Below are 11,732 nucleotides of genomic sequence, written 5' to 3' on the forward strand. Positions count from 1 at the left end.
GAGAAAGCATTCTTGAGTATTGATACCAAAACATGGTTTTTGTTTTAATATAGGTTTACAAACTAATGAAAATTTATATATCATCATTTAAAACCATGTGAATTGGGCATTAGGCCATACTTGGACATTTTTGAATCTTATGATGAATAAAGAGGATATTCTAGAATTAAAGATTGCCCTATAGTTGAGGGAAGAGATGAATGCCCAGAGGTGATTGGGGAGAATGAGTGGAAGAGCAGGAATGAGAAAACCGTTTAATGAACTCATCAATTGGGAGAAAAAACAATTTAAATAGCTAGAGTGAGGCAATTTTTTTCTGAAATAAAAGACATCATTTCGGATTCGAGCTTGACTCAAACCATTTTTAAAGCCACTATTGGACAGAATTCAGATAAGGTTTTCTGTGAGAATTTTTTTGTGCAGATGATCTCCTCCGCAAGGCCTCGGACCTTTCAACTGATTAATTAATTAGTCCCACTTCTCAAGCTTTTGCTAAAAAGAATCATGTCTCTTTGTCTCCCACAGGAGGGATCACGCTCATCTTATCAAAGAAAAATAAAAGGACATGTGTCCTCTAAACCTTAGCCAAAAAAAGAATCAGCAGGGATGCCGGGAGAATCACGCTCTTCTTATTAAAGTAAGGCATGGGTCCTCTACACCTTAGCAATCATCAAGGGCATGGGTCCTCTAAACCTTAGCAACAACAAATCAACCACTAGGCCCAACAAAATAAAAGGCCATGGGTCCCCGAAACCTTAGCAACAATCAACCACTAGGCCCAATAAAATAAATGGACTCCCCTTAACCCTTAGCATAACAATAAAATAAATGGACTCCCCTTAACCCTTAGCAAAACAGCCAATCAATCAATCAGTGGGCCCTATATATGGTCTTCCATGTGTAAAGGCATGTATGCTTAATCATTTGACTTGGGAAGCTATACATCTACAACTCAACTACCACTAGATAGCGCCAGAAAGTTAATAGATATTTCTCATTGATGCAAAGGTAACTCATCTATAGAAAAGCTTTTGTTATCCAAAAGCTTTCCGTATGGACCTTAGAAGATTCTATGTTTACTTACCATAGTTGAAAGAGGTTCAAAATATACCCACTCCCATAGTTGGAAAGTGACACGATGTTACTTCACTTCATGTCCTTTCCAAGAAACATGTTTAGTGGTTCCATGTTATGGATTCCTATTGATGATAAAGTCCACATTAACTAAAGCTATGGATTCCCATTGATGATAAAGTGCATATTTTAACTAAAGTTTAAAATATGATGTTTGCAAAGAAAAGAAGTTGAGTTGTGCCAAATGGGGATTGTTAGTGGATTAGACCAACTTGTCACCTCAAACCCTCAAATTTTCAATTAATAAGAGCTCAATTTTTGAAATGTTGCTCTAATTACACAATCTAGCATGGGGTACTTATTCAAATCCATGATGGAGGCTACTCAAGAGGATCTCATCATAAAGAATGCTCATAACATCTTAAAAGACCTTAATTATTGTGTTTGAATTTATTGGCATAGTTGGATTTTTAAACATCTAAGAAAAGTAATTTACATTAATTAACAAAATCTTCATACATGGGTTGTTGCCCTTCAAAACTTTTCAAAATTTATCCACAATCATTGTAACTTTTGTGTAATTGACAAGCTCATGAACATATCTGCAATATTGCATCGTAATCACAAAATGCCACATTGGGATAAGTTTTTAAGGGATTCAAATAATCCACTAGTGTACATCACATGATCTAGATCAACTACTTTCATGCCGTAAGTTCTTCCTCTCTCTCTCTCTCTCTCTCTCTCTCTCTCTCTCTCTCTCTCTCTCTTTCACACACACGCACGCACGCACACATGCACACAGTAATTCATTATCTATGTACTTTTTGGGTGTTGTATAACTCAAGAGAAATTTCTCTACATTGTTTTTTTGGGTGCCTACATTGCTTGTAGAACTACACTATGGGTCTTTGTATGTTTTTTAACACAATACTAACACATTATCATTCCCACTAATGTTTTTTAACACAATACGAACACATTGTCATTCCCACTAATGTCTTTATGTTCACTCCTTCAATATGAAAAGTAAGTCATCAAGAACTTGAGTAGCTCTTTGAATAAATGTTTTCAATAGCTAGCTCATGAACAACAATGAATGGACATCAAATAAATAATCGTTCCATCATGAAGATGTTATTAATATCAAATTTTTTATGCTTCCATTTGAGAATAGGAAATGAACAATTGTATAATTTTGTGATCCAAGCATGGCCAATAGCTAGTCCTTTTAATGAACGCATCAATTGAGAGAAAAAACAAATTAATAGCTAGAGCAAGGCAATTTTTTCCTGAAATAAAAGACATCATTTACTTGACCATTGAAACGGGGACAACTATTGTAAAGGATTCAGATAATGTTTCTGTGAGTATTAAAACGGGGACCTTTCGATTGATTAATTAATTAGTTCCAGGAGTGTGGGGTGAGTGACAATTCTCAAGCTTTTGTTAATTTGGTTTCCGAGAGCGAAAAAAAGAATCATGTCGCTTTGTCGCCCACAGGAGGGATGCCAGGAGAATCACGCTTGATCTTATTAAAGTAAAATAAAAGGACATGGCTCCTCTAGACATTAGCAACAATCAACAATTAGGCTCAAATAAATAAATGGGATCCCCTAAACCAACAGCCAATCAATCAGTGGGCCTTATATATAGTCTTCCATGTGTAAAGGTGTGTATGCTTAATCATTTGACTTATGAAGCCATACAATTGTTCTCCAATTCAACTACCATTAGAAAGTTCATAGATATTTCTGTTTCTCACTAATGCAAAGGTAAGTTTTGTGATCCAAAAGCTTTTGGTATGGAGCTTAGAAGATTCTATATTTACTTATCTCTTGTAAAGTTGCTCATAAATAGGAAACTCATAGAACATGTCTATCCGACCGCACCATTTTTGAAGCTGGAGGCAAAAAAAAAGGTTTCTTTAATTCACCGACACTTCAAAGAGTACGAAACACCCTTTTGCCTCTTGGGGATTATCCCAACAATAGCACTCAACTTGATTCCTAAAAGGAACGTACAAGGTTCGAATATACCCACTCCCATAGTTGGAAAGTGACCCATGTTACTTCATTTCATGTAGCTACATGGTTCCGTGTAATGGATTCCTATTGATTACAAACTCCACATTAACTAAAGCTATGGATTCCTATTGATGACAAAATGCATATTTTAACTAAAGTTTAAAATATGATGTTTGCAAAGAAAAGAAGCTGAGTTGTGCCAAATGGGGATTGTTAGTGGATTAGACCAACTTGTCACCTCAAACCCTCAAATTTTCAATTAATAAGAGCTCAATTTTTGGAAGGTTGCTCTTATTACACAATCTAGCATGGGGTACTTATTCGGGTCCATGATGGAGGCTACTCAAGAGGATCTCATCATAAAGAATGCTTATAGCATCTTAAAAGACCTTAATTATTGTGTTTCAATTTATTGGTATAGTTGGATTTTTAAAAGTCTAAGAAAAGTAATCTACATTAACACTTATTAATTAATGTTTATGTCACCATGTATAAATCTTCATGCATGTGTCAATGCCCATCAAGACTTTTCAAAATTTCTCCACAACCATTATAACTTTTGTGTAACCGATAAGATCATGAACATATGTGCAATATTGCATTGTAATCATAAAATGTCACATTGGAATAATTTTTTAAGTGATTGAAATTATCCAGCACACTGTGTATTTTGCATGAGCTAGATTAACTACTTTCATGCAGTATGTCCTTCCTCTTCTCTCTCTCTCTCTCTCTCTCTCTCTCTCTCTCTCTCTCTCACACACACACACACACACACACACATGCACCCAAACACACAAACACACAAACACACATGCACACGGACACGTGTGCACACACACACACGCATCTATGTCTACTACTTGGAGGGGGTGAGAGGGAGGTTGTTTAGTCTATACATATATATATACATATATAACATACCTTAGTGCACATAGAGGGATTTTTTGCAATTCGAGGACTTACATGCCAAGAGGGGACTAAACAAATAGTTGTCTAATGTAATTTATGCATGTAAATTTATAGAGGGTTAGATTTAAAATCCAAAATGTATGTTTACAAAAGGGGTGAACAATTTCGTTAAAGAATGTAAACAATTTAAGAAATAAGGAATTCTAAATATATAATTGCACACACATGACCTATCTAACCCCCCCCCCACCTTAAGATCCACAATAAGTAACATAATGTTCTGATTTGGTATAATTAAAATTATTTCGAGAAAGCATTCTCAACTATTTATACCAAAACATGGTCTTTGTTTTGATATAGTTTTACAAATGAATGAAACAATATATATCATCACTTAAAACCATGTGAATTGAGCATTAGGCATTGGTAATGTTTTAATTGGTCAAGTTAAAGTAGATACTAGTGAGTACACTAGAGAGACTATCATGATGGGTTGTGGTGTTTCAAAATCATGCTTGGCCATCTTTAAGGCTTTATGTGGACTCTCTCAAGGGGAAACCATTAAGGGTTAACAAAAATACATCCCATTACATGACATAACATGCATAAGAGACTAAAAGGCCAATTCATGATCAATATAGTGAGTGAGATTAGCCTTTTTGGTGGGGCTTTTTCCATTATATTTACTTTAGTTTCTTCAACCATGTTGCCATTGGTTAATGACATGGTATTGCTCTATGAAGATCCTTAATTGGAATTACTTAAACATTTTGTAGCTCTTTCACACATTAGGTATATGAGTTATTGTATCCCTAAGTTTAAGACTTGATAACATTGACTGCTTAAAATTACTTCAAATTAAGGTTACATCATAGAGAGTTGATTATATGTTTAGTTTTATCTTTAATGCTTTATGTTTTATCATAAACATTGACCTAATCATTCGTATACATTTCATGTGTAGCCTGCATATCAATGTTGTTGATGTGATTAACAATGAATGCACATGAAAGCTCTCTTGAAATGAATGGAAATAGAAAAGTTCTTGTTCACACATCAATCCAAGGTGCACATGCGTAATGCATGGTACCAAGTTCATACTTCAAGTGGGCAAGTTGCTAGATTCTGTTAATGGTTTCAAGTTCTTCTCAATCCTTTTTGTCAATGCCAGTGCTTTGAAGAGAAAAAACTAGTGAGGGGCTCTCTAGTTTGGAAACTTGTATCGCATGTGCGTCCAATGAATATCGCATGTGCGTCCAATGAATATCGCTTTCTCTATCTCTTACTCTCCTCTTAGACTTTACAATATTCGAATTATTGATTACTCTCTACTATTTGTGCTGTCACAAAGTCTTATTGTTTAAAGCCATAGCTATAATATATATGTGTTTGAAAGCACTTCCATGCGCTCTACAAAGCATAATTGACTATACCAACAATGAGCCAGATGGAGAGTGGGCTTGCTTTGTAGAGTGAGAGTGTGAGTGGGGAGTAGGAATATATAGGTGGGGCTCAGGCACATTAGACTTGATTTACTACACTACAGGAAGAGTGGGCTTGCTTTGTAGAGTGAGAGTGTGAGTGGGGAGTAGGAATATATCGGTGGGGACTTGATTTACTACACTTGTTTGGTATGCTCTTAGGAAATGATGAATTGATCAAGCCAACAAGCGCATATATTCAAGCAAGTAAAAGTGTGACATAAAGTGTACAACGTAGATAAAAAGTAAGGGGTGAGGATTGAAAGGAGAAAAGAGGTGAAGTTCTTGCAAGTTGCTTCAAACTTTTGAATTTTGATTTGTTTGTTTGTTCCATGTATCGTGCCCGTCGTGCTGGGCGGCGGGCTTCCTAATGTGAAACATCCGTCACGTAGCTAACCCATTACGGAAAGCCCTAGCGAGGCCTCCTTTTAAATACGACGAGGCGTCCTGCTCGCTTCCACGCATTGGCTTCCTATCTTAGCCCCCCGCTTGCTGCCTGATCTTCTCTCGCCTCAATTGCATGTAGCTCTCTGATAAATAGCCCTTCATCTTGTCCGCGATGAACACTTAATCCCGTTCGTGAGTAGGTCGCTTGCATAGGCTTCTAGTTGTTTGCACGATGAGGGCGTGTGATCCGCAGTGGGTCGTGAGAATCGCTGCCCATGCTGTGTGGAGCCGGAGGAGGGCCATCTACTACGCGGTTAGCGCCGCCTCTCTTGCCGGAAATTTCATCATCTTAGCGGGGTCGCTGCAGCTTTGGGGCTCACTCGCTGGCTGTGGGCTGTTGTTCTACGACCTCTTGCCGCAGCTGCTCGAGCTTTGCGAGCTTCTGACGCATAGATCAGTGCTTTATATCCTGCTAAATCTCATCTTACTACGGATAGTGGTGAAGTCCGGCGTGCTCGGCCGAGACACCAAACCAGAGGATTCTGCGCCGGACAATGACCATAATGCTTCCGAAATGCAGTGGGCGGCAACGTTTCATGTTACCGACGTGGAGTTTCTTGATTTGGAAAGTTTGCCGGCAGCTACAGCTACTGCTGTACCGGAAAGTCCGACGGCTAGCGCCTCTAGTACTCTAGTAGTAGCCTGCACTGAAACTGCGGCCGTGAACCTGGCGTCGGACTCGCCGGTGGTTTCTCAAGACACAGCTCTCTTTGCCAGTTCGGATATTGTGCTTCATGACCCGCAGCATGATGAAAAGAAAGAGAAAGCCATGGAGCATGATCATGAACAGAAAGAGAAATCCATGGAGCATGATCACGAAAAGAAAGAGAAATCCATGGAGCAAGCTGTTGCAAGCTGCATCTGTATAGAACCCAAGGCAGCGCAGAATGCTGCTAGTTCCCCTATTATCCAGCAGCCAAAGCGTGCCAGTCTCTTCACCATAGAGCCCCTTCAAATGATCACAGATCATCAGCCGCACAACAGCCCAACGCACCAGCTGGTGGGCGGCGGACAGCTTGAGCGCCCAGATGCTTCGTGCAAACACAGTGCACAACGCAGTCCCAGTTCCTCTGCGCAAGGTGTGGGCACCACCACCCGGGCGGCCATGCTACACGAGCACCAGCTCGACTGTATGGAACAGCCCTGCGGGCGCCCTCATGATGAGGAAACTGAGTCGCGGCAACTGGTTGAGTACAATCCCCCCGATTCTGCTGCTCATCTGATTGATGACAACGAGCTGAACAGGCAGGAATTCAACCAGAGAGTGGACACCTTCATCTGCAGATTCAAGAGGAGCCTCACCATGCAGAGGAAAAATTCCCTTAACCGCCTTTTGGGACTTGTCGGCGGAGGCGAGATTAGGCTCAATAACTAGTTTTTCTTACCTTTTTTTTTGTTTTGTTTTGTTACTCTAAGCCTTCTTAGAACCAAAGAGGTATATGAAAGTTTAAAGGCTTAGAACCAAAAAGGTATATGAAAGCTTGTAAGATTCATCTCCGTGATTGTTAATTTAGACTTGTATATTGTATATTGTAAGATTATTTTTCTTCATGTGGCCATCTCAACCCAATTTTTTTATAAAGCAGGCCAGCTATAAGTTATCCTAGAGAAAAGGTAGTTCAAAATCCCTTTAGGGCCTTTACACATGCTTTCTAACTAGAGGAAGTGGGCCTTCACACACCTATGGGCGGGAGAAGTAAGAACTAGAGGAAGAGGGCCAAGAACTTTTTTCCCCTACCCACAATTAAAACCCGAGTAGTGTGATGTCCTTTAATGCCTTTGGTGATAGTCGAAATGATCTTCAAATTTCATTTTTTGCACATATATGATCACATGAATAAATTTCCTTTTACATGGATTTGATCATAGTGTTGCAAGGATCAAATTTATGTCACTTTAAGTTAACAAGTATATTCAAAAATTAAGAAGCCTAAAGGAGGACAAGGAAGGGGGAGTGTACATACAATAGAGTTCGACAAGATGAACATGATTTCATCCGATTAGTTTAGACCACTTAGGCAATTCTACATTGCACTCTGATCTTCAAAAGGACCTATTACTAGGGCAACTATTGTGTAGTTTTTGGCACTAAAACTCTTAGGAAGGAGATGCCCACCAAAACCTACAAGGTGCCCCCCATCCCTATCCTCACACAAATAATACAAGGTGATTTATCCCTTTTTAAGGTTAAATTGCACAATTTGAGTGAAAAATCCCAATCCTATGTGGCTCACGCTGAAATCATGTTCTTCTTATGAAACTATGTTGCACGTAGCTCGTAGATGCGAGCCACTAAAAGTGGTATCCATCCACGAGCTATTCTCCTCTAGAAGGTCAGGTATTGCTCTCTGCAAAAACAATGCAATGCCCACAAACCAGCCCCTGCAAACTAAAGTGATCTACAAGCTCATACCATATATTCAAAAGGTACGAAGTACTTACCAAAACCACAACTACCCAATTCACATTCTCGCCGTCATGCTCCATTCGCTCAAGCAAGGTGCAAGTGCCATGCTTGAATGCATAGCACTGCTCCAGCCCACTAGGTCGGCGTCCAATCACCCTCTCTTGCATGCATGCAAAGAACACATAAAAACATACCACTATACACTTTACATACACATGAGAGGCCACTAGAAGCATGGATACTTACAAAATACTCATAGAATGAGTCCTATCCATCGCTCTTGAGATGTGAGCTCCCCACACTCTCCATTCGCTTCACCACTGCTTTCTCTTATTGCACGTACTGTTAGGGAGGTTATCGACGTGATTCCTCACCTCCTCATCTAATTTCTCTTGGTCCACATGCTAAGGCTTTTCTCCCCCTCTTTTCACTGCTTGGGTGATATCGGACTGCTTGGGTGATATCGGACTACTTGTGCTTCATACAATCTCTCATGAGATTGTAGATCCATCTATTTGGTACATGTTCGCTACTTTTGGGGCTGGCTTGAACTCATTCTTTATTTGATTGCATATCCAAGTTTTCTTCTCCGATGAGAGGTGGGGGAACGTGGCCATAGTGTCATGGGCGAACAGTGCCACATAGTTGCCAAATGTGACTCCGCATCTCTTGTCCTACATTGTCAACTACACTCCCTTCCCATACTGTGTAAAGGTATTGATTTGCATTGGGGAGAGGGCTATTATCAAAATGCGACTAGAGCGACGTGATGAGATGGGGTAGTCCCCCACACTATCTATGGGTGGATGATTTCGTGGAGGGGTAATTGCATCTGTAGAACCATGGCTACAACAACCACCACCACTATTGAGACGTGAGCATCTACTATGGTTAGAGGAACGACCCGAGGGTGGGGTCTGAGTAGGGGATGGCACAGGTGTGACCGTATGCATGGTTTAATGCGATGGGTCTTCGGCTCATCTTGGGTGAAGTAGGATCGGCTTGTTGCTCGAGAGTGTCATGTGCAATGAAAGATAAAAATTAGTCAGGGCTCATAACACGTGAAGTAGGTGGGACGGGTGGTTGGGGGGTAATGCCAAGGGTTATTGCCAGGTTATATCCCTCGTCCATGAGATCTACATACATGCATGGACATGGATTAGGGTTTGTACATGTACTTATAACATAACACCCAAGGCCATGTGTCCATATATGTGTCTATATATTTTCAAAAAGAAATAATTTATAACAGCATAAGATTAGAGGGCTTACCTCTAATAGCAGATGGGGAAAGCTGTAGAGTACTTGCATGACAAAATCAAGAAAATAAAACATGATTAGGGAGAGGTAAAGGGGGCTTGAGATGAAAAAATTAAGCAAATAAATAAAGATTAGGGAGATCTAATAAGGGATTAACTTTGTAAGAAGCAAAGTAGATGGTTGTGAGATAAGACTTGCCAAAAAACCCCCAAAAACATTGCATGACAAAATCAAGAAAATAAAGCATGATTAGGGAGAGGTAAAGAGGGCTTGATATGAAAAAATTAAGCAAATAAACAAATATTAAATAGAGATAAGAAGGGCTTACCTTTACAAGAAGCAAAGTAGATGGTTGTGAGCCAAGACCTACAAAAAAAACCCAAGCCATTCTTTAAAAAAATCATCCTCTCCCATGCATTGCATGATCGATGCTCACATCAATTTTATTGGTTTGTAGGAAATTATGTATCTTGATGAATTCGCATCGAGGCAGGGTAGAAGATCTCGGGGCCAAGGAAGGGTTTAGGACTCTGCACTCAAGGAGTACATTAGTAAACTTGCCAATGATGTGATAGTCTTCCACAAGACTTGCTCTCCGGGGTATGCGGAGAACTTTTTGAAGATTAAAGCACTTACAAAGGGTGCTACATTCAAACTTATTCCGACTAAATCAAGTTTGGAAAAAGTTGTTCTACTTCGATGCTCAAAGACTCAAAGGTCAGGGCCTTTACATTCTGTGGTCATGGCTAGAGTGGCCAGTTATTACAGATAGGTGGAGTGTTAATGCTTTCAAAAACAAGATGTATTCTGACATACACTCCTCCTTAAAATTCTCTAAGGCCTCTAAGTATTTGGACCTTGGATGGTTTGCCCCAATCCATCTATTTGTATTTATGTTCTCTAAGCTTTCTCCACAACCCGCCCCAACAATGTTCATTTGCAAGAAATTACAAATTGAATAAATTAACAGTCTTGGGAATTGGATAGAATATTGTGGAGGGGTTTCACAAAGGGGACATCTACTCGTGTAAAGTGGTGCCTTCAAGTGTGACCTTTCGATACTTGAAGATTCATCAGAGCTTATCCATTCGATTTTTCTATGAATGATGGATGAAAAAGAATGGAGAGTGGGTTCCCTTGCAAATCAAGTGAGGGTGTGGATACACCCTTAGATTTATCTGTGACTCTTCCTGATGGTTCAATTGCGGTGGTGGAATGCAAGCAATGGATGGAGCTTAGGAGATGTTCGGAAACATTTGCTCATTCTGGGATTTCAATATGTCCAAGAAGCAATCATCAAGATTGGTTGATAAAAGGTGAGCTTTGATATTTGTAAATTTGCATTGCTTTGTGTTTTTTGAATATGTTGTTTTATTTATTACACTTGAATTTCCTTGTTTAGATTGGAAGATGTTTGGAGAAGAGCTTAAAGGTTTACAAAGACAGGAGTAACGAGGGATGCAAATTTCAACTTTAGAATTAGTGTCGCAAGTCATTGAGGGGCTATTTGTCTTTTTTTTAATTAAGTCGATGGTTTTGTATCAAACCTATTATAAATGATGGTTCCTTCTTGGCTGAAGAGGACTACAGAGGTACTCTTAACTACATGGAGGAGTACATGAGGGCCTAGACTGTCAAGCTACCACATGAGGATAGTGATTGGGTCCCATGCGATCTCCTATGATATATCAACAAGAACGACATGAATGCCCTCAGGAGGTTGCAGAAATTCCAAGATATTGTGCTCCTTGATGGTCACTACAAGCAGATCACCAAGGAGGAGATGCTTTCACTGCAGAGGGGGGAAGATTGGTCTTGATTTCCTCTCTTGGGTTGCCACCTTCATATACCTTTGTGTGGTGAGCAAGACTCTGATGAAGAGGTAGAGGTGGAGGATGTCTGAATTGGAGGCATGGTACAAGGCAAGAAGGGGGATTCTAAACCTGAGGTCCTCAACCAGCTTGTTGAGGCCGTTATGGCCAATGATCTCCTCCTCCAAATTGAGGCACGTCAATCTGGTGAAGCATCCTCGTCAAAGGCATTGGTGCAATACTTTGGAGAGATAAGTGCCTTAGCCACACAACAGAGGGTGGAGAAGAGGTGGGGGAGGGTCCTATAGAGGGT

The 11,732-nt window shown here is 39.9% G+C and overlaps 1 protein-coding gene across 1 annotated transcript; it reads left to right on the plus strand.

The window, feature by feature from the left end:
* The first annotated feature begins 5,969 nt into the window (after positions 1 to 5,969).
* Positions 5,970 to 7,492, plus strand: LOC147636222 (uncharacterized). Its single transcript, XM_086801119.1, has one exon. The coding sequence runs from the start codon at positions 6,114 to 6,116 to the stop codon at positions 7,314 to 7,316; it is 1,203 nt and encodes a 400-aa protein (XP_086657245.1). The 5' UTR covers positions 5,970 to 6,113; the 3' UTR covers positions 7,317 to 7,492.
* The last annotated feature ends 4,240 nt before the right edge of the window (positions 7,493 to 11,732 follow it).

The sequence above is a fragment of the Cibotium barometz genome, chromosome 8 (genome assembly GCF_041138505.1).
Source record: "Cibotium barometz isolate CiBa-2024 chromosome 8, ASM4113850v1, whole genome shotgun sequence".
In the NCBI taxonomy this organism is placed as follows: Eukaryota; Viridiplantae; Streptophyta; class Polypodiopsida; order Cyatheales; family Cibotiaceae; genus Cibotium; species Cibotium barometz.